General features: G+C 37.5%; 1 protein-coding gene across 4 annotated transcripts; it reads left to right on the forward strand.

Moving 5' to 3' along the window:
• Positions 1–3094: 3094 nt before the first annotated feature.
• Positions 3095–26893, forward strand: PCF11 (PCF11 cleavage and polyadenylation factor subunit). Of its 4 annotated transcripts, none has more exons than XM_080815806.1 (16): positions 3095–3585; positions 7279–7404; positions 9245–9433; positions 9763–9957; positions 10865–11982; positions 12397–12577; positions 12686–13169; positions 13706–15270; positions 15937–16036; positions 20374–20493; positions 21188–21293; positions 22936–23119; positions 23905–24060; positions 24313–24405; positions 24911–24946; positions 25784–26893. In XM_080815806.1, the coding sequence occupies exons 1-16, from the start codon at positions 3394–3396 to the stop codon at positions 25997–25999; spliced, it is 5061 nt and encodes a 1686-aa protein (XP_080671932.1). In that variant the 5' UTR covers positions 3095–3393; the 3' UTR covers positions 26000–26893. The 4 variants fall into 4 exon arrangements, with proteins under 4 accessions (XP_080671932.1, XP_080671933.1, XP_080671934.1 ...); XM_080815807.1 differs by having other exon boundaries at positions 21191–21293; XM_080815808.1 differs by having other exon boundaries at positions 12686–12776.
• The last annotated feature ends 954 nt before the right edge of the window (positions 26894–27847 follow it).

Here is a 27847-nt window from a genome sequence, read left to right on the forward strand (position 1 = left end):
TGAAAGAATTGGCACTGAAACTGTCATGGGGGAAGTTTGTATTCATTCATCTGTATATTTAAAAATACTAATTATCTAATCTGTGGTCTGTCCTGAGGATACAAAAAAAAAAAATTCTTGGGGCACCTGGCTGGCTCAGTTGGTAGAGCATGCAACTCTTGATCTTCAGTTGTCTGTTCGAGCCCCATGTTGGGCAATGAGCTTACTTAAAAATGAAATAAGCAGACAAAAAAGATTCTTGTTGTAGTTTAGCACATGATTTGAAAAAGATTGCTACAGCACTTGAGTTTTTCTTGTCTTTTGAGGATACACCAATTTGATTTAAATGCCAAGCATATATTGTTGATTCAGTGCACTGTGTGAGGGATACAATAGAAGCCAATAAGAGCTTTGAAAAACCTTAATTTTTAAATTTTATTTAGTTATTTTTAAAATATTTTATTTAATTATTTGATAGAGAGAGCACAAGCAGGGGAAATGGCAGCCAGAAGAAGACGGAGAAGTAGGCTCCCCACTCAGCAGAGAGCCCCGTACCGGGCTCGATCCTAGGACCCTGGGATCATAACCTGAGCAGAAGGCAGACCCTTCAATGACTGAGACACCCAGGTGCCCCTTTATTTTATTTTTTTTAAAGATTTATTTATTGGTGCACCTGGGTGACTCAGTTGGTTAAGCCTCTGACTCCTGGTTTCAGCTCAGGTCCTGATCTCACGGGTTGTCAGATCCAGACCCATGTTGGGCCCCTCACTTAGCTGGAGTCTGCTTTGATAGTCTCTCTGCCCCTTCCTCCACTTGTGTGCATGCACTCTCTCTCTCTCTCTCTCTCAAATAAGTAAATAAATCTTAAATTTTTTAAAAAAAGATTTTATTTATTTGAGACAGAGAGAGAGAGCATGAGCCCACACAAGCAGGAAGGAAAGTCAGAGAGAGAGAGAAAATTCTCAAGCTGAGTCCCTACCGAGCATAGAGCCAGAAGAAAGGATGTATCTAGGGACCTTGAGCTCATGACCTGAGCCAAAGTCAAGAGTTTGGTGCTTAACCAGCTGAGCCACCCATGTACCCCTGAAAACATTTTTTTAAAGCGCACTTGGCTGTTAACAGTTTATAAACAAATAACAAAAGATAGACAGCTTTTATAACTCAAAGTTTAGTAACTATATTCACCTTTAAAATTACAAGGAAAGGGGTGCCTGGGTGGCTCAGTGGTTTAAGCCTCTGCCTTCGGCTCAGGTCATGATCCCAGCGTCCTGGGATCGAGCCCTGCATCGAGCCCTGCATCGAGCCCTGCATTGGGCTCTCTGCTCAGCAGGGAGCCTGCTTCACCCACTCTCTCTCTGCCTGCCTCTGCCTACCTGTGGTCTCTGTCTGTCAAATAAATAAATAAAACCTTTAAAAAAAATAAAATAAAATTACAAGGAAACCTATTGGAGGATTATTTTACCTCCACATTTCCCTCCAGAAAACAGGAACTTTGAAAGTTCCTTTATTTTAACTGTGTCTATGACATCTAAATAGCCACAAGCGCTCAGTTAGGTGGTTGGTTGGGTCTTGATTTCATCTCAGGTCTTAATACCAGGGTGGTGAGTTCAGGTCCCTGGGCTCCACGGTGGGCTAGAGCCTACTAAAATAAACAAATAAATATCACCACTAACTGTGGTATGAAATTACTGAAATCAATAAAACCTATTCAACAGTATTTCTAAGCTTCAAATGAGAAAAGACAACTAACTCTCTTCCCCCAGTTTTTACTTCTCATTCATATGAGGTATCACATGCAAGCTCATTATCATGTCAAACAGTCTTGTACATTTTAAGTATGTGCAGTTTACGGTATATTATACCTCAATAAAGTTGCTTTAAAAAACTCAAAGCCAAACAAAAGTGAGACATGAAAATGTTTCTTTATATGGGACAAATAAAGGAATTCATTAAGAGCGGTTTCTACTGGGGAACAAAGTATGTCTGCAGAGCCTAGTAGTCAAAGGAGGACAATCGTGAAGCAAATTTTATGTAATTAATAGGTTTATTTTTTTTAGACTACATCAAAACAAAACAAAACAAAAAAACAAAACAAAACACACCCTTTCAGTTGGTCGTGCTATGATGAAGCTCCACGGCAGAACTATTTGCTTTGTTTCGAGAGCATCATTACCAGCCTCCAAATAGGATTTCAAAAGTCTGGTAAGACTCTCGCAAGAAAAATGTGTATTTTTTTTTCCTGCGTGCCCCAAATAGCGTATTCTTAGGCTGTTTCGAAAGTGAAGCCTGAGAGAGAGAAGCTATCAGGCTTGAGGCTGGATGTGGCCATTGTGAGAAACCCTTCCTACAAATCTGGGTAGGCTCCCCCAGATCTCCAAATCCCTAGGGAAAAGCCTTTTGCACACAACCTCTAAATAAAAGAATTTTCCTAGGGATTCGACTCAAGAAAGCCTGCCTAGATGTTTTTGTTTGTGGGAAGCACCGTGCTGGAGTCCATTTCCAGCGACTCTTCCTCAGGTCGGGGGTAATTCAGCGTCTCATTCCGGGTCTCAGTTCCGGGAGGGACAACCTGCCCCGCAGCTGGACCCTCCCTGGCTCTCGCAACGAGAAGCACCTGAATCAGAAGCAGTGAGGTGGGGTGAGGCGGGCTGAAAACCTTGGTTCCCCTTGGCCCCCACTACTTGGCCGCGGATGCCGGGCAGGCGGGAGGTAGGACGATTGACGGAATTGCTCAGTGGCTAGAGGATTGCGGAGGGAGGGACGAAAAGGGGGAACGGCTGAGCTTTCCCCTTAAACTGGTTGGGTTGGGCCACGGGAACAGCCTCCCCCAAGCCTATTGGCCTCCCTGAATGGGTTGTTATGGTAACAAATGACCGAACAGTCTCTTATGAATCGGCCAATGAGAGGGGCCGTCTTTTTTACCGCACCTCTGAACAGGAGGTGTTGCGAAAGCCCGGGTAGGGCCCGTAGGAGAAGGCGGTGCCAGGACGTCCTGCGGAAGGACCGAAGGCGGGGCTTGTGACGTTGCTGGCCGAGCCAATCACGCCTGGCTTTTTCAACGGCCCCGCCCTTTTACCGCACATTTCCCCTCCCCTTGCTCATTTCGCACGACGCAGCGGTTGGGAACACAGACATTTTCGGAGCTGGAGCCGCCACTACCGCCGCCATTTTGTGTCTGTGGAGAAAGAAGCGTCTGTGGCGGCTGGAAGTGGACGGAGATCACCCTTGAGACGGCGGCGTTTCATACCCGAGGTTCCCCCTGTGTCGTCCCCCAACCCCCCTCCGCGGTCAGCATGTGGTGAAGCCGGAGCCGCGAGAGACCCGGGGAGAGGAAGAGGAGTCGGAAGGGAGGCGGGGTGTCGAGAGCGGCTTCAGCTTCAGCTGCGGCGGACCTCGGAGGGGGGCCGCGGCGCAATGTCAGAGCAGACGCCGGCCGAGGCCGGTACTGCGGGGGCCCGGGAGGACGCCTGTCGGGATTATCAATCATCACTCGAAGACCTGACCTTCAATAGCAAACCGCACATCAATATGCTGACCATTCTAGCCGAGGAGAACCTGCCCTTCGCCAAGGAGATCGTCTCTCTCATCGAGGCCCAAACCGCCAAGGTTTTTATACACCCCGCAGCCTCCTATTCTTCTAATACTCCCTGATTTTAGTGTCAGCCTCATCCCAGGTCTCGCTTCCATCCAAAGGGGGACAGTGTTCCTCCTCTCCAACCCTCCACCTCCAACTCAGGCTCGGTCTTTGGCCCAGGCTTCGAGCGTGGGCCTCTCTTGTGGGGGAGGGAGTGGGGAGGATAAAGGGTGGAGTCCCACTTCCGCTTACCAACTCCCTATTTAGGCCACCGCATTGTATATCCAGACACTCACGCTTTGAATAGAGCCCTTTGGGGAGGGGGAGACTTAAAAGGCAGTTTGTGGTGTGGGGAAGTAAGAGTTAAAACCATTTTAACCCCCGGGAGGGTGGGGAGTGGTGGTTCTCCTATTCCCAGTCCTCCCCCCTGCCCCCCCCCCCGTACCCTTTTGGGTAATTGTGCTCTGTGGGTTGGAAGGAGGTGAAGGGGGACCTGGGAGCGAGCTGTTGGTGGGTGGGAATAGGGAATTGGCCCCGAGTGGAGCAGCCGCCTGTTAGGAGCCCAACATGGCGCCTGAAAAGCACATGATGCGAAAGGGAAGAGAGGAGAATCCATTCCCTGCCAGCCAGGCAGCTGCTCACACCCGTCAGCCCCGTTTTGGGGTGGGGGCGGCTAGATGTAAATTGTATTCTCCTATCGGAGGGTCAAATTTGCCCCAAAATACGGGAAATTGGGGGTGAGGGTGGGGTTTGGGTGGGGGGAGGAGATCTTATCCAACCTGTAGGTGGAGAACTGGCCCAGTGGGTAACACGTACTTGTAGTTTTTTTTGAAAAGTTCAGTCCCTCCTCCTCTTCCTTTTCTCTTTTCCTCCCTTCCCTGATAGTGAAGACGTGCTTTTCTTCACCCCTTGACAGAAGTGGTCCTCTGCCACCCTTTATTTCCCTGTAGTCCTCCTCTTCTGTGGATTCATGTGGGAGCGATATGTCATTTAAGTTACTGTTAAACTTAGTTACCATAATGAGTTTTAATAGCTTCCCAGTATTACGTTCTAAGTTATTTTTCAAGCTTGTACTTACGGTTTAGTTTTTTCTAGTTGTTAGTGATTGAAATTAACAGGATGAGCCTCCTTTTAGCAGAGTGAACCCCTTTTAAAAGGCCACTTTAACAACAACCACCAATATATTGTTTAGAGGCGGTTTCTGTCTAGTGTACAACTGAGTGGTCTGACTCTAATAAATGGTTTTGAAATGTGTGACTGGTATTATAAAATTTGTGAATAAAACATATAAAATATGTACTTGTCTTTTTTATTTACCTTTGTAAGGTGTAGAATCTGTTTCCAAGAACTTATTTTTATCTACGTGGTTGTGTGTTTTAAACAAAAGTCTTTAAGTGACTTGGGTTCATTCTTTAGGTTCCATCCACTCTTTTGGGTAAATCTGTTCACAAGATACACGGTTTCAGGTGGTCCTTTCATTCCTTAATTTAAAGAGGACAAAAAGTAAAGGTTTTTTGTTTTGTTTTTAAGGGCCCAACAAGTTTGTCATGCTCAGTCTGACAGCTAAAATACAAGTCTTCATTCACCTTTTCCTGTGAATGTCTGTGAAACAGCTATTGTTGTTTTTTTTAAAGTATGAGACTTAAAAAGGAAGCATTCCTCATACTCAACATCCTTTTTATTGATACCACAAACATGTTGGACGTGAAAACTTAGTTTCTGCCTTGTTGAAGGCTTAACTTGACATTGAATGCCTTTTTAAAAAAAAACTGCACTTCTTTTTTTAATAACATTGATTAAAAAAATCTAATTACCTAGTATTTTCGGGATTACTAATATCCACAGAGCCTAATATTTAGCAGTTTAGGTTGTCACTCAACAGTTTCCTTGCTGGTTTTTAATGGATCCTGAAGACCTTCGAGAAGTGAAAACTAAATGCTGACTATAGTGACCACATTAAAATTTGTATTTGTGTATGGCTACACAGAGTGGTGAAAATAGATGGACTATTTGCTGATAAAAGCTGAAATTTTTTTTTGGCACACGTTTCCTGGTTATTTTTGGAAAGCCAGGTTGAGGAAAAGATGTAAAAGTCACCGGGGAAATAATCAGGGTTGGGGTTGAGGGTGAGGGGTGGGATTTTCTGTCATTTGGTAGCAAACTGGCTTGGTTTTGTGTTTTCTGGAGGCGAATGTTTGTGTCCTTATTCTCTTAGCGTCTCAGCGTTACTAAACTTAAGGATTCACACCTAATTTGACTCCTTCCATGAGGTAGTAGTAGTGAAAAAATATTACATACAGGATTCACTTGTACAATAAAAAATTAGCCTACTGAACAGATTGTGGTTTTAAAGAGAGCCTGTCTTCATAAGTACAACAATGACTAAAATGGTGTAAAACATAACATGGTAAGAAAAAGACACAGCAATAAAGCATTTGACATGTTGGTATTTACTAGTTTACCCACATGCAGTGGCCTTGTGAACCCTTTAATTAGAAAGGACCGTAAGAAATTTTTCATACAGAGCTATTTGAGGGTTTCCTTGGCCAACTTTGTAAAGGTGTTATCAGAAGCAAGAGCACTTCCACACACTTGTATGGGCAATTGGTTTTGTGAAATAATGGCATTGTGTGCTGCAGAACTGTGAGCCTACCCTAGCTACAGGTAGCTATGGGTAAGTTTTGTTCAGGGTTAAGATTCCAATACACATGGGATGGATAAATGGGGATGATTTTTTTGTTTTTGTTTTTAAATCATGGGTGCTCCTATGGAGTCGGAGTTAACACTTAGTTTATATGGTGTGTCTTAATGCTCCTCAAGTCTGTGAACCTGCTGATGCTTTCTGGAAACTTGCTGTACGTTCTAAAAGCCAGTGCTGGGTAGGCATTGCAGTTGAACTGGGGCAACATTTCTTTGCTTTGGAAAGGGCTACCTGTATCAGCATCACCACACTGGCTTTGCACAAATTTAGAAACCCTGGTTTGTGCATGTCAGAGGAAAAATATTTCGACGGAGAGTCCATGCTGTGAAGAAAATCTTCAGGACAAAACCTGGTTTCCAGAGTCAAGTTCGACCTGATTTACATGACTCAGCAGCTGCTCCATCCAGTTTTTCTTGTATCAGTAACAACTTGCACCTTCCTGCATGTTCATGTGCAAGAGTGTTTTTTGCCATTAACTTCATATGTGAAGTGTACTTAATTTCTTTGTTCATTGGATTATAGAGAAGTAATCCTAATGATTTTACAGGTAACAAAAGTATGATAGACTTTAACATATAAAATATGCCTATGGAAATTAGGGTTTCTGCCAGAAGTCTGGAAACTTCATTGAGTCTGTGCACACTATTAATAAGTTAATGTCACAAAAACTTACACTTGGGTTACAGAAAATACTTCTACTACCCCGTGGTCACTTAAAACACAGGTTTTGTTTTTGTTTTTGTTTTACCATATGAACCTGACATTCCATTGAGTGTTAAATGTATTAAAGGTTACAGTTTTCCTTGTAGTTCTGAGCTTATTTTATATGCTCAACTAAAGATCATTGTAAGAGATGAGAACTTGGTTGAAGATTTAAGTTTCATAAAGGTTAACTCAAAAGTATTTAGGGTCAATGAAAATGGAATTCTGTATTGTAGGTTTGAAACCTCACTTTTAAAAGTAATTCTATGGTATGGTGACAATTCATTATACTAAACTTCTCAGTTTCTTTTTATCACTTCAGGCTCCTTCCTCAGAGAAGCTTCCTGTTATGTACCTTATGGATTCTATCGTGAAAAACGTTGGAAGAGAGTATCTCACTGCCTTTACTAAAAATCTAGTTGCAACATTTATTTGTGTGTTTGAAAAGGTATATATGCATTTAGAAACATTTGAATTTTTTAAAAAAATGTGTTCCTGATGAAATAAATACTTGTTTTTGCGTTGGGTTTTCTTGGGTGGTGAAATGTTTTATTCTTTTGGATCTTTATCAAGTACCATTCTAAAGTTAGTGTTTTATGTAGATTTTTAAAGCAGATTCTAGGGGTTTTACATTGTCCATTCAAGAATAGATGGGTTTGCTTTTAGAATTTGTTTTGTTTTTAATTGCGTTTGTTCATTTGATTGAAGATCTGTTCCATCACTAGGACGTGGGCAAAAAGATCTGAAGCTGTCAAGAGTACTTCAAATTTCATTGTTTAGGTTTCTGGTGTTAGGATGTTGACTATTCCTATCAGAAAAAGAAAAGCATAATTTTCCAGTGTGTCTCAACCTTTGATTGGTGCCTGAAACTTTTGTGATTTTTTTTTTTTCTTCCTAGAGATGTTTTCTCTTGTTACTTTGTTCAAGTATGTTTTATGTGAATGTTCTAGGTATGTGTGAATGGTGGGCTAGTTAATTGCTTTAGGTTATTTTGGAAATACTTTTAACCCCCATTTAGTGTTTAGAAGAAAGGCTTGTTAGTTTCTATACCTAGAGATGCCGGATTCCTTCGGTAACATTGTATCTGATAGTTTTGTTAATAGAGTATTTTGTTGAGGAAGACAAGGGATTTGCTGGAGTCATCAATTCTCTTCCTGGAAGGCTTTATCTTTAACATTGAGTGAAAGGACATTTATAAGCAATTCAGTTTTAAATAGGTTTCCTAACAAAAAATTGGTAGTTCTTTTAGTAGCTGCACCTGTTGTGTTTGGAGAACTCTTAGTTGTCAGACTTGGGGAACTGGGATTATCTTGAAAGAACTATTATGAGGTTTTACATGTTTGTAAGAACAGAAAATGTGTAGCCGCTACTTGGAGTAATTTTTTTTTTCTAAGTTCCTAGAAAAAATACTGTTAGTATATGCAGAAGAAATTTGGAAAGCTGTATTTCAAATTTTATTAAGCTTGTTAACTAATAGTGTATTATAGACCTTGACTAAGTACTGCTTACCTGAAGCTGGCTAAACCAGCCTCTTGGTTTCATTTTCATTATGTTCAAATTTAGTTGGGTTTTTGGTAGAATACCGTTTACTGAATTTAATAGGGCCTTGACACTGCATTTGATGAAAATGACTTTATAGTAAATATAATTCTCTAAAGACTTGAATACGGTCAAGGCTTTAACCTAAAGTTAAAATTCTGAGTTTTTCCAAGTACTAGGTTTCTCTGATAGCTAGTTTTTCAATATCGTTATTATTCCCATCACAAGCATGAGCAGATAAATTATATAAAACTGAAACTCATCAGTGGGTAAGATTTTTGTGAATTTCAGTTTTTAAGGTGACTTCCATACCACAAATAACTTGTTCATAGATGCCAACCAAATTGTATTGCAGGAAATTGGCTAGTGAGTTAGTTTTGTTTTAATAAAATTTAAGCCTATTTTCTAGTTGTTTCACACTTCAGAGTAAGAGTAAGGTAAGGAATGCTGTATCAGTCCCTAAAATTTGGAAACATTTTGTACTATTAGAAACATAAAGAATTGCTTAGTTTGGTTTCATACAGGCTAGGGGATAGCGACTAATTTTCCTAATTTTTTTTTGAGGGAGAAATTTCTTTATGTTTACAAACCAGATACACCTCTAATAAGTTATTATTGTTATATATATTTGTGAATGAGTAGAATGTTTGCTATATTGAGTAGAACAGATATTTATGTAGCTTTAATACTTAATATTTAAAACATTCTATAGTAACTTAACAAGCCATAGAATTGTTCTGTTGTTCTAGGTGGATGAAAATACTAGAAAAAGTTTATTTAAATTACGTTCCACATGGGATGAAATATTCCCTTTGAAGAAACTTTATGCCCTGGATGTCAGAGTCAATTCGTTAGATCCTGCTTGGCCCATTAAACCTCTGCCCCCCAATGTGAATACATCTAGCATCCATGTGAATCCTAAATTTTTAAATAAATCGGTAAGTTCTCATATGAATTTTGATTTATCAAAAATAGCTTGCTAGAAAGAAATCTCAAGACTACCCTGTCCTGAGTCAGTAGAGTTAAAATGTTTTTCCACTCAGGTTCACAGTGCGTTTAAAAATATATTCTCCTTGTTTATGTATCACATAATATGCTTACTTTGGTTTTTAAATTTTTGAAAGATTTTCTGTGTGCTTTTAAACATGATTGGCCATTTATGATTATGGATAGTATTTAAGAGATAAGCTGATAATTTTTCGTTTCCCCTTAGCTGCTTTTTTAGCTGTGAAATACATTTTTTTTAACCCACTGTTTTTTCTTATAGCCTGAAGAGCCTTCAACACCTGGCACAGTGGTCAGTTCCCCTAGCATCTCCACTCCTCCAATTGTTCCTGATATACAAAAGAATCTTACCCAAGAACAACTAATAAGGCAGCAGTTACTGGCAAAACAAAAACAGTTGTTAGAACTTCAGCAGAAAAAGCTGGAGCTTGAGCTAGAGCAAGCTAAGGCACAACTGGTAAGTAGAAGATACTGCCATTTTAAATATTTTAAACCTGTCTTCTGATAAAGAGAAATAATTAGTATTTTGTGTCTGAATTGTATAAACATGTTATTTTTATTAGTTGTGTGTTCTTTTTCCCACTTTAATTTTGCAAATTATGGTATGTTAGACCAAATTTGTAATTCCTTATTGTAAAAGTCACTTGAATGTAAACTACGCTATTTTCTTCCAAATATTTTTTCTATTAGTTGCCATCTTTTAAGATAGCACCTTAGTTTTATTAACATATATGAATTTAATACCTGTCCCAAGATGGTAGGTGGGTTGTTGTGAATGTTCTTACATAGTCTTTAATGGTTTTTGAGCTTAGGTTTCATGAGTAGAAATCTGGTTCTTAGAAGCCTACAAAAGAAAAGCCGTCACAAAAGTAAGGAGGGCAGGAAGATTACATATTCCCATGCATGAATGACCTTTTACTAAGTTACTTGTACTTAACACTTGAATTTGAGAGTCAGGAAGTAGAGGAAGGCAAAATTTTCTAAGTTCATTATCATTGACATTAGGAGGAACTAAATTTTATGACCTGAAATTTAGCTGGAATGACTCTTTGACACTTGTGCACTTGGGATACAGTGATTTATTTAGCAGTTTCTTAGTAGAAGTCTGGCTCAGAATCCTGAATAATTAGGAAAATACTATAAAAACCCCAAAGTAAAGGACTAGTAAGAAATAAGAAGCTCCAAAAGTACGTGGACTTTCTCTTCTTTTCATTTTAATCGCTACATGAACATAAGAAGTATATAGCATAAATGTATTATTGAATGGATTTATTGAATAAACATTACATTCTTTAGTTTTTGATTTCCTGACAAATAATCATCATGTTTTATGTATTAACATGAACATTTATTTTGTATTTCAGGCAGTATCTCTTAGTGTTCAGCAGGAGACATCCAACTTAGGTCCTGGATCAGCACCATCCAAATTACATGTTCCACAAATTACCCCTATGGCAGTTAAACCTCCCCATCAGGTTCCTGTGCAACCTGAGAAAAGCCGTCCAGGTCCATCCTTACAAATTCAGGATTTGAAAGGAACTAATCGGGATCCCCGTCTTAATAGGATGAGTCAACATTCTTCACATGGAAAGGATCAGAGTCACAGGAAAGAATTCCTAATGAACACATTGAGCCAGTCTGATATTAAGACAAGCAAAACTGTACCCTCTGAAAAACTAAATTCATCCAAGCAAGAGAAAAGTAAATCAGGTGAAAAAATAACCAAGAAAGAACTTGACCAATTAGATTCTAAATCTAAATCTAAATCTAAATCACCATCACCTTTGAAAAACAAATTATCCCACACAAAAGACTTGAAAAATCAAGAATCTGAAAGTGCAAGGGTGTCTGATATGAGCAAGAGAGATCCGAGGTTAAAAAAACATCTTCAGGATAAGACTGATAGCAAAGATGATGATGTCAAAGAGAAGAGAAAAACTACAGAAAAAAAGGATAAAGATGAGCACATGAAATCATCTGAACACAGACTGGTTGGAAGTAGAAATAAAATCATCAATGGCATCGTACAAAAGCAGGATACAACAACAGAAGAATCAGAAAAACAAGGGACAAAACCAGGGAGATCAAGTACTAGAAAGCGATCAAGATCGAGATCACCCAAGTCTCGGTCACCAATTATACATTCTCCGAAGAGAAGAGATAGGCGGTCACCCAAACGAAGACAGAGAAGTATGTCTCCAACTTCGACACCCAAAGCTGGTAAGATTCGTCAATCAGGAGTTAAGCAGTCGCATATGGAAGAGTTTACGCTACCTTCCAGGGAAGAGCGAAATGCCAAGAGAAGTAATAAACAAGATATTCGAGATCCAAGGAGAATAAAAAAGACTGAAGAGGAACGACCACAAGAAGCTGCCAATCAACATTCTACAAAGTCGGGCACTGAACCAAAGGAGAATGTGGAAAATTGGCAAAGTTCCAAGTCTACCAAAAGATGGAAATCTGGTTGGGAAGAAAATAAAAGGTAGGATGTTAACATTTTTAATCAAGGAAAATGTACATTTTGAAATACAGTGTTAATTTAAAAATTGGGTGATACTTATTGGATGCTATAGTTAGTACTTTTTCTATTTACTTTTTCTATTTACTTTTTCTATTACTATTAATAACTCTCTGGGTGAAATACCATTATTATTCGTGTTTTACAGATAAGGAAACTGAAGTTTAAAAAGGTTAACTAGTCTACCTAAAGCTGCACATCTAGGACATGCAAAAATTAGAATTCATATGTGATTTTCCTGACTTCAGATTTTGTGCTCTTAATCGTTTAACTTTTATAGTTATAAATATATTTATTTTAACCAGATCCTTTGGAATATGGTTTTGAGAAATTTAAAAATTTTTTATGAAGTGTAACATACTGCTTTTATGGTTCCAGCTTACAACAGGGTGATGAACATAGTAAATCTCCTCATCTAAGGCATAGGGAGAGCTGGTCAAGCACTAAAGGAATTTTGTCACCTCGGGCCCCAAAGCAGCAGCATCGATTAAGTGTAGATGCCAATCTTCAGATTCCTAAAGAGTTAACTCTTGCAAGCAAAAGAGAATTACTTCAAAAGGTAGTTACTATGATCACATGTAGTCATTATTCTCTTTTGTCTAAGTTTCTTTTCGTAAGTACTTTTTATATTTAAAATATTTGATTTCCTTTTATCACCCCTACACAGACGAGTGAACGTTTAGCATCTGGTGAAATTACACAGGATGAGTTCCTTGTTGTTGTGCATCAAATTCGACAGCTATTTCAGTATCAAGAAGGTAAACATAGATGCAGTGTACGGGATAGTCCTACAGAAGAAAATAAAGGTGGATTAAAAAAGAAACCTCTCTTATCTGATGCTGAATTAACCTACTATGAACATAAAGCAAAACTGAAAAGGACACAGGTTCAGCATTCATTTCCAAGACTTGATCTCTTAGATCCTGATATTTTTGACTACCCTTTGACTGATGCCTTGTTGTCTGGAATAGAATGTGAGCCATCCAAAAGTAAACATGCAAGTAGGAATAGTGGAGCACAGTTTGACAGAAAAGAACAATTTAGTGAAAGAGCAAGACGTCTTTCTCCTATATCTGGGAGTCGTACTTATGCTGAGAATCTTTCACCCCATGAGGGCCGGAGAAGACATGACGAGCAAGTCTCTGCTAAAGGTAGAAAAAGTTAAATCAGATTATGCCTATTGAATCACACAGCAGTGAAGGGAAAATGAACAAGCTAAGTGGGGATGGATTTTTGTGACTGTTCAGACTACCTTTTTGTTTTGTTTTGTTTTGTATTTTTTCCCCTCAAAGGGAAGGGAGCTAATATTTACTAGGCCACCCTGTGTGTTAGGTATTTTCTTAGGTTCCTTATATATGTAATCTGATTTAATCTTCACAACCCAATTAAATATGTATTATCCCATTTTACAGATAGGGATCAAGACCAGAGAGGTTAAATAACTTGCTCTCAAAGTCAAATAATTAGTTGACAGAATGGGGATTTTTTTTTTAACCCTGGTGTGTCTGACTCCAGTGAGCATTCTTTTACCTGCTGCTTGATTATGCTGTCTTTTCCTTCCCCCATAATAAAGTGAGATAGTTTTGGATAGTTCTGGCTAAACATTTACATGAAAGTAGAAGATTGAAGACTTTGATGAAAAATTCAGATTCTGGGAAAAATAACTTTTTTTTTTCCTTTTTAAAAGGTGTACGAGAAGAGCAGAGATCACCATTCAATGATCGTTTTCCACTTAAGCGACCTAGATATGAAGATTCAGATAAACCATTTGTAGATAGCCCAGCATCAAGATTTGCCGGCCTTGATACAAATCAGCGACTTACAGCTTTAGCTGAAGATAGACCATTATTTGATGGACCTAGTAGGCCATCAGTAACAAGAGATGGCCCAACCAAGATGATTTTTGAAGGACCTAATAAATTAAGCCCTAGAATTGATGGACCTCCTACACCAGGTTCTCTTCGGTTTGATGGGTCACCAGGACAAATGGGGGGAGGTGGCCCTTTGAGATTTGAAGGACCACAAGGTCAGCTAGGAGGGGGGTGTCCTTTGAGATTTGAAGGTCCTCCAGGACCAGTAGGGACACCTCTGCGGTTTGAGGGGCCGATTGGTCAAGCAGGAGGAGGTGGTTTTCGGTTTGAAGGTTCTCCTGGTCTGAGGTTTGAGGGATCTGCAGGTGGTTTGCGATTTGAAGGACCAGGGGGCCAGCCCGTGGGTGGTCTCAGGTTTGAGGGACATCGGGGTCAACCGGTGGGTGGTCTAAGGTTTGAGGGACCTCATGGTCAGCCTGTGGGTGGACTTAGATTTGATAATCCCCGAGGTCAGCCTGTCGGTGGACTTAGATTTGAAGGTGGTCATGGTCCATCAGGGGCTGCAATGAGGTTTGATGGACCTCATGGTCAGCCAGCAGGTGGGATCAGATTTGAAGGCCCTTTGCTACAGCAGGGAGTTGGAATGAGGTTTGAGGGCCCCCATGGTCAGTCAGTAGCCGGTTTGAGGTTTGAAGGACAACATAATCAGCTTGGTGGGAACCTTAGGTTTGAGGGTCCACATGGTCAACCAGGGGTTGGGATCAGGTTTGAAGGACCGTTAGTCCAACAGGGAGGTGGAATGAGGTTTGAGGGTCCTTCTGTGCCAGGAGGTGGCCTGAGAATTGAAGGGCCTCTGGGTCAAGGTGGTCCAAGATTTGAAGGTTGTCATGCTTTAAGGTTTGATGGGCAGCCAGGTCAGCCATCACTCTTGCCAAGATACGATGGATTACATGGGCAGCCAGGTCCTAGATTTGAAAGAACTGGTCAGCCAGGCCCACAGAGATTTGATGGACCACCTGGACAGCAGGTTCAACCAAGATTTGATGGTGTACCTCAAAGATTTGATGGTCCACAACACCAGCAAGCATCAAGGTTCGATATTCCTCTTGGTCTTCAAAGCTCACGATTTGACAATCATCCTTCACAGAGGCTTGAATCAGTATCTTTCAGTCAGACTGGTCCGTATAATGATCCACCTGGCAATGCTTTTAATGCCCCATCCCAAGGACTACAGTTCCAAAGACATGAACAAATGTTCGATTCACCTCAAGGACCAAATTTTAATGGACCACATGGCCCTGGAAACCAGAGCTTCTCCAATCCCCTTAACAGAGCTTCTGGACACTATTTCGATGAAAAGAATATTCAGAGTTCCCAATTTGGAAACTTTGGCAATTTACCTGCTCCAATAACAGTGGGAAATATTCAGGCATCTCAACAGGTAAGTCGGCTGCAGTTATTCTAAAATGATGTTATATGCAGATATGAACTGTTTTTAATATTTTTGGATATTTGTTTACATAGCAACATATAGAAGTCCTACTTCACTCTGGACAACAAATACAATATTTGTATGTCTGTACAGTAGTTGTCTTTTACAATCTGCTTTGCGATGCAAAGTATGGCAACCAAGCAGGATGATCAGAAAAGAATTTATAGATTGATAATTCAAGCAGGGTTTGATATCTGTGGGAAGGAGTCAGGTTAGGAGTTCTGGTCTCAGCTTTGCTGTTAACTAGCTGTTATGATTATGTGTACAGGTCGCATCTCTGAATATCATTTCTATTTGTAAAATAAGGGAAAGCACTAGTAAAGTGGTTTGTGTAAGGTCACACAGCTTGCTGGCTACCTTATATTTGCATAGTATCTTAAACTTTCTAGGAAGCTTCACAGTCTCCATTCTTTATAATGGTGTGAAACAGGTAAGGGAAGGTATTTTACTTTTTTGTAGAAAATCTAGAAATGAAGTGACCCAGTCAAGTTATACTTGTAAACTTTTATTATAGAAAACAGGCCTTATTATATTTTGAGTATATATGTTTAGATTGTTAAAAGTTTTAGTTAAAATATAGAAAGGATGTTCTTAAAACCAAGGTTTTTCTTAAAGGTTCTTACTGGTGTTGCTCAGCCAGTAGCATTTGGGCAAGGACAACAGTTTTTGCCAGTTCATCCACAAAATCCTGGAGCATTTGTTCAGAATCCTTCAGGTATGTACTTTCTGAACTTTGTGTTTTTTCAAACATACATTGTTTTGTTGAGTAGCTACTTTATCGATTTTAGGAAATAATGATTTTGGGAGGGCATATGCAGTTTAAAGAAATTTAATCTGGCTGGAAGTTTTTTGTTTTCTTTCTGAGTTTACATTGTTGATGTTTATTCACACTGATCCTGTTTAAAGCTAGAGGTGGTTAGCCAGGATTTTGTAGACCATAAGAGAGAGAGAAGGGAAGTTTAGGGAGTAGGGTAGGAGGGTGACATTTGTGTTGAGGTAAAATGATATAAATGATAAACCTCAGAAATCTCATTTATTTGATATTTTGAGTTTTTGTTCTGTGCGTATGTGTATGTGATGATCCAGTAAACACTAAGTGAATACTGGGGACATTGCCTTATTATAAAGTGGATTCTTTCATGTCTTTATGCGCTCTTAAATAGTAATTGTACATGCTGTGTTAAAAAAAGTAGAAATGGGGCGCCTGTCTGGCTCAGTCGGTAGAGCATGTGACTCTTGATCTTGAGGATTTGAGTTCAGGCTCCATATTGGGCCTAGGGCTGATTTAAAAACAAAACAAAAAGTAGGAAAAAAGTATGGCTCCCTAGTCAGGTCCCCTAATAAGCTCTTTTGTTACTATGGGGTGAGGCATAACAGTGTTGCTGTGGATATAATAACAGTATTGAATATGAGAGCTTTTAAAAGTGAATTTTAGGGGCGCCTGGGTGGCTCAGTGGGTTAAGCCGCTGCCTTAGGCTCAGGTCATGATCTCAGGGTCCTGGGATCGAGCCCTGCATCGGGCTCCTTGCTCAGTGGGGAGCCTGCTTCTCTCTCTGCCTCTGCCTGCCTCTCTGCCTGCTTGTGCTCTCTGTCTCTCTCTCTGTCAAATAAATAAATAAAAAATCTTAAAAAAAAAAAAGTGAATTTTAGTTTTAGTATAACAGGAAGTATATAAATTATGGTGATTTATAAAACAACTGCAAAGTTTTAGTGTACTGAGAACTACCCAACCAAAATATAGTGGTACTTGCTTTATTTCTGAATCATTAAAACAGACATTTTCGGAAACATGCTCTAGTGTGGCACTGTTTAGTTTAAGAAATGAGGGAGTTTTCCAGAACTTTTAAAGTAACTAGGGAAGTCCTAGCCAAGCTTTAGTTTATGCTTTAGTTCTCTCTCTTTTTTTTTTTTTTTTTTTTTAAGATTTTTATTTATTTGATAGAGATCACAAGTAGGCAGAGAGACAGGCAAAGAGAGAGGGGGGAAGCAGGCTCCCTGCTGAGCAGAGTGCCTGATGTGGGGCTCGATCCCAGGACTCTGAGATCATGACCTGAGTGGAAGGTAGAGGATTAACCCACTGAGCCATCCAGGTGCCCCATATGCTTTAGTTCTTAAACTGTGGCATCACAAGAGTTCATTCAGTTAATTTGAAAGCTTTTTCAAAAAAAATTTCTGGATTGACAATTAGGATTAATTTTTTTTATGTTTTCTGTTGTCACTATAATGAAAAGGGAATTAAGGAATTGGGATCTAAAATCAGAAGACCAGGATGTTAGAAGCCATACTACTTTATAGGTGGGCAGGGTATAAGCAAATATCCTCTCTGTGATTCATTTGCTTCCTCTGTAGACAGAAGACAACAAAGTATTTACCTGGGATTTTTTTTTTTTTTTAAGAGACTCAAATAAGGTAGTATATGGAAAAGTACTTTATAACTTCTATTATATTAATATATTTTCCTTTAGAACTCACTTTTTTTTTTTTTTAAAGATTCCGTCTATTTATTTGACAGACAGAGATCACAAGTAGGCAGAGAGGCAGGCAGAGAGAGAGGAGGAAGCAGGCTCCCTGTTGAACAGAGAGCCTGAAGCAGGGCTCCATCCCAGGACCCTGGGATCATGACCTGAGCTGAAGGCAGAGGCTTTAACTCAACTGAGCCACCCAGCAGGCGCCCCTCAGTTTTTCTTTTTGAGTAGAGGATTTGTTGTGTTGGCGTTGGTGGCATGAGATAGTGTGCAAAAAACTGCAATTTTTTTTCCCCTTTTCATAGGAGAATAAAACTGCAAATTTTCTTTTTGTGTTTATAACCTTGGTGTGCATGTGTATACATACAGGGCATAGCCATGTCACAGAAGAAAGCACATATTTTTCTTTCAGGTTGGAGGTATTGAGTGAGATGTTAGATATGCCTTCCTACTTCAAGTTGCTTTTAAAGAGATAGGAGGGTTACCTGGGTGGGTCAGTGGGTTAAGCCTCTGCCTTCGGCTCAGGTCATGATACCAGGGTCCTGGGATGGAGCCCTGCATTGGGCTCTCTGCTCAGCCGGGAGTCTGCTTCCCCCTCGCTCTCTCTTCCTGTCTCTCTGCCTACTTGTGATGTCTGTCAAATAAATAAAATCTTTAAAAAATTTTTTTAAAAGAAAGAAAAGATATGAAAAGTATTCATTGTTCTATATTCAGCTTCTCTTAAGGTTTCTTCTTTAAAATGAAAGTAAAAACACCCCTCTCTTAGTAAATATACTTATATGTTCATATATTCATTTTTTTAAAAAGATTTATTCATTTGAGAGAGAGTAGGGGGAAGGGCAGAGGAAAATAATCTAAAGGAGACTCCCCGCTGAGCCCCAACCCTGAGATCATAACCCGATCTGAAATCAAGAGTTGGAAGCCCAACCGACCGAGCCATCAGGCACCCCATGTTCATTAATTCATTTAAACATACTGCTCATTTGCTATATGCCAGACATTATAGCAGGATTTATTTATTTGAGGGAGCGAGCAAGTGGGGAGAGGGGCAGAGGTACAAGCAGGCTCCCCACAACTCAGCATAGAAGCCCGACATGGGGCTTGATCCCAGGACCCTGAGATCATGACCTGAGCTGAAGGCAGATGCTTAATCGACTGAACTATCCAGGTGCCCCACTATTGACCTTTTTTTTTTTTTTTAACAGTAAGCACTATATTTAATTCCAAACACCTCATTGCCATACAAATATTAATTTATTTAATGCTATTAACATCGAGAACAGTTACTATTACCCTTTTGGAAAACTGAGGCACAATACGCAACCTGGTCATGTCACACAACTAGAAATTTCTAGAATTTCTAGGTAGAATCCCCAGTGTCTGGTTCTATAGTTAATGTCCTTGATCACTAAACTTGGCTGTCTGCAGACCTGTGAATAGCTCCTTACAACTCTGAAACATAAATAGCTACTTCTAATGAAATACAAATGTTTAACTAGTTTGTGAAATGCTATTATAAATGTTGAGGTTAATTTATTCATTCATATAGTCACACATTTCATTTCAACAGATTCTAATTAACCTACCTCTGTACGAGGGGCTGTGCTAAGCATAGAGTATGCAGTGATTAAGGGCATGGATTATGTGTATTGTGGATGCATCCTGAATTTTCTGCCATCAAGAGCAATTTGTAGTTTAGAACTTTCTTTCTAGGGGTATAAGGAGGCGCATAATAGTCACATACAAATACATTAAAATATTGTGTTTATAGTTGATTTAAAGAATAGTAGTTATTAGATTAATGCTCAGCAAAATATGTAAGATTGTTTTTTCACCAATGAGCTTTAAAGAGAAGGCTGTTACCTTGTCATGTTTAGTCAAATTATTGAAGCTTTAATAACCTTGACACCTTTTCAGCAGTAGCCTGAGCTTCTCTGCAAGTGCAGTGCTTAAGCAAAGGTCAGAGGGGCAGGTACCCTGTGGGTCACATGGTTCATCTTGCATTAGTTACCCTGGGTAGTCATGGGAGGAGGATGGGGGCAGGAATACTTTAACTTAGGCTTTGGGTATTTTATTTTTTTCCCCCTCTCCTGGAAATCCTGTGCTGTGAGATACCAGTCTATTCATCTGTACAAAACTGTCTTTCCCAGTATGGTTAGAAGATGAGAAATAGAAAATTAGAAAGGTGGAAGTTGGAGCTAAAGGTGGTGCTGCTTTACGTAGAAGGGAGAATGAGGCTTTCTGTTCTGTGTATTCTGTTTTTCTTTGGATTTGGATTTAATTAGGCAAATGTAGGTAATAACTTTAAAATAAAATAATACATATAAAGTATTTCTATTATAAACAGTTAAAGTACCAGTATTTTCAGTGTTAGCTTTTAGTATTTATCCTAGAATATATTTTTAAGAGATGATGACTTGCTAACCTAAATGAAAAATTTGATGATCTTCTGAGATAATTATACTCATTCTTAACAAGATTTTGTTAAATTTGTTGATGATAAGGCATCTTGAAGAAAACTTTAAAAAATGCTCAGTATAATATGCATCTTTAAATTCTTTCAATTAAGAGTGTTATTTTTTTAAAGGAGGTCTTCCTAAGGCATATCCTGATAATCATCTCAGTCAGGTGGATGTAAATGAATTATTTTCAAAACTGCTAAAAACAGGAATTCTCAAATTGTCTCAGCCTGATTCAGCTACAACACGTAAGTATGGTTCTATACTTCATCTCTACAGAATTTCAATTAGTTACAAAGATGTATGTATAATATATGTTAGGATAAAAGTTCTTAAAATAACTGACTTTATTTTTTCTGAAAATCAAATATAACTGACTTATAATGAGATTCTTCAAAAATTTTCTAAGATGGCACTAATACCTTTATAGTGCATTGTTTCAATTAACATTCCTGCAAATATCATGCAAATTCTTCACTATTCTCACTTAGCTTTTTAAAATAATTTGAATGTTGATGAAATAAAATTTCATAAAAATTGACTTCTAAGTAAACAAGCCTAATTTCATTTATCAAAATAAAGAATTATATTCGTTTCCTTGGCCAGTAAATACAATGAATAGATAAGATGGGATTCTCTAGGTTTATAACACAGTAGTGTTGCCCTATGATAAGAATGCTTAGATATGTGGAATCTGAACAAAACAAGTGAACAAGCAAAACAACAATGGTAAATTTATAGACATAAAGAACAGATTGGTGGATACCAGAAGGGAAGGGGATAGGGGATAGTGAAATGTGTGCTAGATGGTAACTCGACTTTTCAGGTGGTCATTTTGTAATGAATAAAGATGTTGAATTATTTAAAAAACAAAAAGAGAAGAAGAATGCTTAAAGAATGGTATTGAGAAATTTGTTTTGTTTTGTTTTGTTTCAATTGAAGAAGTAAATGAAGTTGCTACTCAGCCTCCCCCTGAAGAGGAGGAAGATCAAAATGAAGATCAAAATGTTCCAGATCTTACCAATTTTACAATTGAAGAATTGAAACAGTATGTAATCTAATTTTCTTTCTAATTTTCCAAGATAAAAAGGACATTGACTTTAAACATTGGATCTTATTATTAGTGCTATTCGTTTTACCCCTCTTACTGTTTATAAAATTTAGGAAGCATGTTTTTCTTATTTTTAAATTAGTGAAATAAATGTAACATAAACTTCAGGAAGCTTTTAAGTTTTTAAATTATTTAAAAATATGTCTGCTGCACAAGTATTTAGGCCAAAAGGCTGTCTCTGAATTACTATTTTTTACTATCTGTGTTGGTATAGTGAATATGGGGAGTTAAAATATTACCTGTTGATAATCTCATCTTTGTTTTATATCTTCATTTCTCTTAATCATTTTTCTGTATTTGATATTCTTATGCCTTTGAAGATACGAAAATGAGATTTTTATAGTCTGGTATTTAAGAGTTTTTTAAAAATCTATTTTCATTTCATAAGTAATGCATGTTCATCGTAGAACATTAGAAAATTCCGAGTCCGTAGAGTATGTTAACTCTTCATCTCTGGGACATGAGTTCAAGCCCCACTTTGGCATGGAGCCTACTTGGGGGAAAAAAAAAAAGAAAAATTAGAAAATTCAAATAAATAAAATCGAGACAATAAAATTAACCTACATTTCTCACATATCACCACTCATTTAACATTTGGTGCATATTTTTTCCTAATATTCTATTGCTTGTATCGCTCATATAAAAAACCTTAAAGGTGCTTTATGGACTCATTATATCCTTATGGGTACTTACAAAAATATAGGCACCTAATGGTATTACCTTTTATAATAAATTTTTTTCAAAGTAATTCACATAAAGTTTCATAATGAAAGGCTTATAATAAAGGCTTATAGTAAAAGATGGCATCCTTTTCTTCTGGTACTAATATTCACCTAGAATCATTTTTTAACCATTTTTAATTCTTAGTTATGGTTCCTTTCATTTATTTCTCTATTTCTTAAAAGATTTCCTGTTTTTCTGATTTGTCACATTTCTTGATTTATCACATTTAGGCAATCTCTTCACTTCTTGAAAATGAAGATTGAGCTAGTTCTTTTACTGTCCTACCAACTCTTCCCATATAGTTATAAAACCATTTTTTATTAAATCATTATTTAGTATTAACAGTTAATAACTGCCATATTTGTTCAGTTTGTTGGTTTATGTGCCTATTGCTTTCCGAATAGGGAGCCCAGAATTTTAAGAATTGATGCTAACCTCAGTTTCCCATTAGTCTAATTTTTCTTTTTAGTAATCTATACTATTATTATTTCTTCTGTACCACTTTCACCTTTCTTTAGATGAAGGGTAGGGCAGTTTGCAGATGATCATTCCATTTTTAGTTGGAAAGGAAAAAAAACTGCACCAGGCCTATCAATAAGAGGATAGACCATGGCCCATGTTCTAAAATTCACCAAAGTTATTTTAAAAAGGGTTATTGACACATTGTTAGAGAATAATACTGATTTTTGGGTATTGTTTCAGCAGGCTTTTGGCTGAAACATTATTTTGTCACATAATAATGGCTTCACCATTATTAAAATACGGAAAACTGAAATATTTTTAAGTGCCTTTTTTTTGAAAGGCCATTTAGCCATGTTATCAAAACTAAAGATGATTTCTGTATTTTTAAAAATAGACGTTATGATAGTGTTATAAATCGACTGTACACTGGTATTCAGTGTTACTCCTGTGGAATGAGGTTTACAACATCACAGACAGACGTATACGCAGATCACTTGGACTGGCATTATCGGCAAAATAGAACGGAAAAAGATGTTAGCAGAAAAGTCACTCATAGGCGTTGGTACTACAGTTTAACCGTAAGTAATCAATATATCCTCCAAACCGTGTTTTAACCTTTAAATCATATCAAGTGTATTGGTTTAAAAATTGCTGGAATTTAAGAGACAGGGTGGGGGTTTTGGGGGTAGGGAAAGGAAAAATGAAACCAGATGGGATTGGGACGAAGACAAACCATAAGAGACTCTTAATCTCACAAAACAAACAGGGTTGTTGAGGGGTGGAGGGGTAGGAGTAGGGTGGTTGGGTTATGGACATTGGGGAGGGTATGTGTTATGGTGAGTGCTGTGAAATGTGTAAGCCTGATGATTCACAGACCTGTACCCCTGGGGCCAATAATACATTATATTTTAATAAAAATAACTTTTAATAAATAAATTGCTAGGAGCTATCTCATGAGTTTTCTGAATAGAATTTGACCCCTAGAATATAAAAAGTATTTTTAAATAATTTTGAAGAGTATGTATTTGGTTTTTGTTGAGATAAGAGTAGGACATGTTTCTTACAATTCTAAAATTCTAATTTTTCTATGACTTTTTTTTTTGGTAAAAAATTGCATGGTAAATTTATCTTGTTAAAATCAATAGTTGTAATTCTAGAGGTAATGGAAAATGAACATTAGAATCTTAATTGTTCAATAGTTGCTTTATGTTGGCTGTTATGGGGGTTCACAGAGAAGGTATAATTTAAAAATATTGAAGTGTTTTGTAGACAAATGTATCATTTTTCAGTGTATTATATTGAAGATAAGCAGTAAAAGTTTAGAAACAAATGAAAATACTCATTTTAAATCAACTCCTTTAAGGACTGGATAGAATTTGAGGAAATAGCTGATTTAGAAGAACGTGCAAAGAGCCAGTTTTTTGAAAAGGTGCATGAAGAAGTAGTGCTCAAAACTCAGGAGGCTGCTAAAGAAAAGGAGTTCCAAAGTGTACCTGCTGGACCAGCTGGAGCAGTTGAGGTAAGAGAAGAGTATTAAATTTTCTACCTCTGGTAGTGCCCCAGCTTCCTTATCAGTGATCAGCAACAGTGAAATGTTAACTCTTTTTGCATGGAAGAATGCAGGATCCTTAAAACTTATTTTGAATCTGTACTATATATTGAACTCCAGATAACTCTTTAATTCCTTCTTCTACTTAATAAAGTGTTTATATATTTTTGCCTCATGTGATTGAATGTGTTCTGTAAGTTTCATTTTATGATTCTGTTTTAGAGTTGTGAAATCTGTCAAGAACAATTTGAACAATACTGGGATGAAGAAGAGGAGGAATGGCATTTAAAGAATGCTATTAGAGTAGATGGAAAGGTAATTTTCAGTTCTTTGTAAGTGTTAAGATTATTTTTTAGGGGGTAACTTGCCACTTTGAATGAAAAGTGTTTGTTTTTTGATTTTTATAGGCAAGTTGTTTGTCTTTAGTTTAAGTGTTTGAGTTGGAAGGTATCTTGCCATCAACTGGTTCTATACTTAATTTTATATAAGAGGTTGCGTAACTAGTTAATGATAAACCCAGACTGGGTCTTCTAAATCTAGTCAGTCTTCTTTCTGCCTAACCACACTACTTTAATTTTGAATTTGTATTTCATTATAAAGAACTGTTACTGTCTTCAGAGTATATCATGTTACCTGTTTAAGCATATAAAGCAAGTTAAAGGAGAAACTGGGATGGAATTTTTTTAATTCACATTTGTAACAGTTGTTTTTGTTACCTTTTCAAAGGTAGCTATTTTCTGGTGTAAATTAATCATATCAGAATAGTCCCTTAGAAATGAATATACATGTGAATATCTACTTTTTTCTCTTCTTGCTTCAGATTTATCATCCATCATGTTACGAAGATTATCAAAATGTAAGTTCTTTTTGGTTACGGTTTGTTTTCATTTACATGAGTAAATTTTGTTATTTTTGCATCAGAGCAGTATTGTTATTTTAACCTTATTGATGTATTGAGCTGTTTTGATGTATCATTTAGGTTGTTCACCAAACATTGGTGCTAGATTGATAGGATCTGATTTAAATTTTGAAATTTCTGTATTCCTTGCATTCTAGAGCAGTAGGCCTAGTGAAATGTGAGAGAAACTGAAGATAAGGATCATGATGGGAACAGGTTTCTAGAGTTATGGATAGCTCTTAACTGCCCTCCCACTTTTTTTTAGCTATATAACATAGGAATAATTTTTAAATGATCACAAGTGAAATCTGAAAGAAATGTCTGTTGACCTTAGAAGTTCACATTTTCATGTTTGAGAGTAACCCCATTTCTTTAAACCAAACAGTTCAGGAGGCAGTTGGAAGATTTATTTAGGTCATTGAAAGAGACTTTCTAGGACATTTTGATGGTTTATGAGGTCAGAGTATTTGAAATTAGGATAGTCATAACAATTCCAGAGTATATGTAGGGGTTACCGTGTTTGTGGGGTTAATTGTAGAGGTATGTCTAATCAAATTGTTTTGGCCTTAAATTGGTTACTGCTTTTCTTGGCATAGATCATTGCTGAGTACGTATTAAATGCTCAGTATGTATACCTTTTATTTGGCTGCTTTCATGGCGTGTCTTATGGGGAAGCAGGTATTTCAATTGGATTTGATATATGTTTCTTTGCCCATACAAGGGTCTTAAAAAACTAGTCATTTAATGTGATATTTTGAATTTTAATCAGAACTTATAGAGCTTTTCATTTTGTAGACATCTTCATTTGATTGTACACCATCTCCCAGCAAGACACCAGTTGAAAACCCTTTGAACATTATGTTGAACATTGTCAAAAACGAATTGCAGGAACCCTGTGAAAGTCCCAAAGTTAAGGAAGAACGAATTGATACCCCACCAGCTTGTACAGAGGAAAGCATAGCAGCACCCACTGAAATTAAAACAGAAAATGATACAGTCGAGTCAGTTTAAATAAAATGAGAAAGGTATGTTTTTCTTTTTAAAAAAAGCTGCTGTTGGATATAGAAGGTGAAGAATTTTTTATGTATATATAGACATATATCTATATAAATTGTCTAGCTGAGGCAGGGCCTTCAGCTATCATTTGGTTAATAAATACATTTTAGTATTTGCATTTCCTACTGCCTGCACAGTTTCAGGTGCTTCTTGTGTGAAAGTTCTGTAGATGTGTGCAAATTTAACAAAATGAAATTGTATGTGTAAAAATGTACGATTTTCACTTGTGAAACTGTAAATTATAAATAAAAAATATTTTTGCTATCCATGGAGTGTAATATTTATGCACACCATCAAATAAAGACAGTGTTTCTGTACTTTTTATTGGGTGAAAATGGAATTCAACAGCAACCTCAACGTAAGATTTTTTTTTTCTAGTACCTTCCCATGATTAAAGTAAATTCTGGTTAGTTTTATCCTTCAAAAGAGGGGTCTGAGAGAGCACTGCAGGACTTTTCTCAAATAGAAAAGCCAGATTTGAAAAAATTTTAAAAACGAAATAGGACTTTGCATATATATCTCTCTAGCTGTAGAGAGCCATCCAGATGTCCATTTTTGAAAAGTATCTAATGAAGCAACTTTTATTGAACTTGGACACTGATGCCATCAAACGATTAACAAATATATTTAAGTACTAAAGGTGATTTTTTTAAAAAATGACATTTTCAAGTATGTCAAACGATTTAATGCAGATGAACATATTTCTATTTTAAGTTACAGGGGAATCTGTAAGAATGTTCATTTGAAACATGGTTAACCTTTTTCCTTTGTTGGTTTTGACTGAATTAGATGGATACCATGAGATGTTAATATTCATACATGTAATAAATAGATGATGAAGAAACTTCCAGTTTGTATCTCTTTATTTCTTGAATGGCTTTAGAAATGTGGCTTTTCTTATGTCTTTATCACCATTCTTTAATGTGAACATGGCACCTGCTATAAGCCAGGAACTCTGAGATGGAAGATTAATCTTTTCTGCCATCTATTGGAGGAGATGGGCATATAAAACAATGAAAGCCAGTTTGTTGAGCATTTACTGTGTGGTAGGCATTGGCAAATTTTTTATATGTATCTTCCTTGGTATTTATAATCATACATAGTAGATAGTATCTACTATGTACAGATCGAATTGCTGAGAAAGTTGTAGAATAGGAATGTAGACCTGGCTTTGCTTCATTTTATTCTGTAGTATTTCTGCAATTAAAGAGTTCCTTGAGTAGGTACATCAAACTACCTGGAAGTGGGTTAAGGAAGACTTCATAGAGGTGGTGGTATTTGGGTTTAGGAGGAGAACTAGGAGTGGAGTCCACATTGGTGGGAAGGGTATCTATGGAGAATGGATAGCAAACAAAGGCTTGAAAACATGTGTTTTCAATTTTTTTTATATGGTTAAAACCCAACAACTTTGAATAGAAGATTATGAAGAGTCTTCTTGGTTATGCTTAGAAGTTTGTATTATACTGGTGAGCATGGGGGCCACTGGAAATTTTAAAACCTATCTGCATCTTTTTAAAGAATCAAGTGAATAGAAATTTATGAGATTGTCAATTGTCAATATAATTACTATAGAGAGGTCCACTAAGAAAAACCGGTAGGTGTCCACTGGATTTGAGAAGTGAAAACACACTCTGATAGCTGAACTTCCGAACGTAAATCAACACTGTCATGGAAGAAGTGCTGGGGTCTGGACCCAAAAATGTAGGCAAAATTTTCTGTTGTCTTCTTTTGGAGGGATCGTAACTTGTATCAAATGCTTAAAAGTATTTGACCAAAGAACGGTGACATTCACACCTACCAGTG

This window comes from Martes martes (assembly GCF_963455335.1).
Source record: "Martes martes genome assembly, chromosome: 10".
NCBI classification, from domain to species: Eukaryota; Metazoa; Chordata; class Mammalia; order Carnivora; family Mustelidae; genus Martes; species Martes martes.

Bases quoted from the DNA above. Each gene is read 5' to 3' on its own strand.
- PCF11 (XM_080815806.1), top strand. From the start codon at position 3,394: ATGTCAGAGCAGACGCCGGCCGAGGCCGGTACTGCGGGGGCCCGGGAG. The intron at 15,271-15,936 runs GTAAGTCGGCTG...TTTTTCTTAAAG, and splicing joins ATATTCAGGCATCTCAACAG to GTTCTTACTGGTGTTGCTCA. The intron at 16,037-20,373 runs GTATGTACTTTC...ATTTTTTTAAAG, and splicing joins ATTTGTTCAGAATCCTTCAG to GAGGTCTTCCTAAGGCATAT.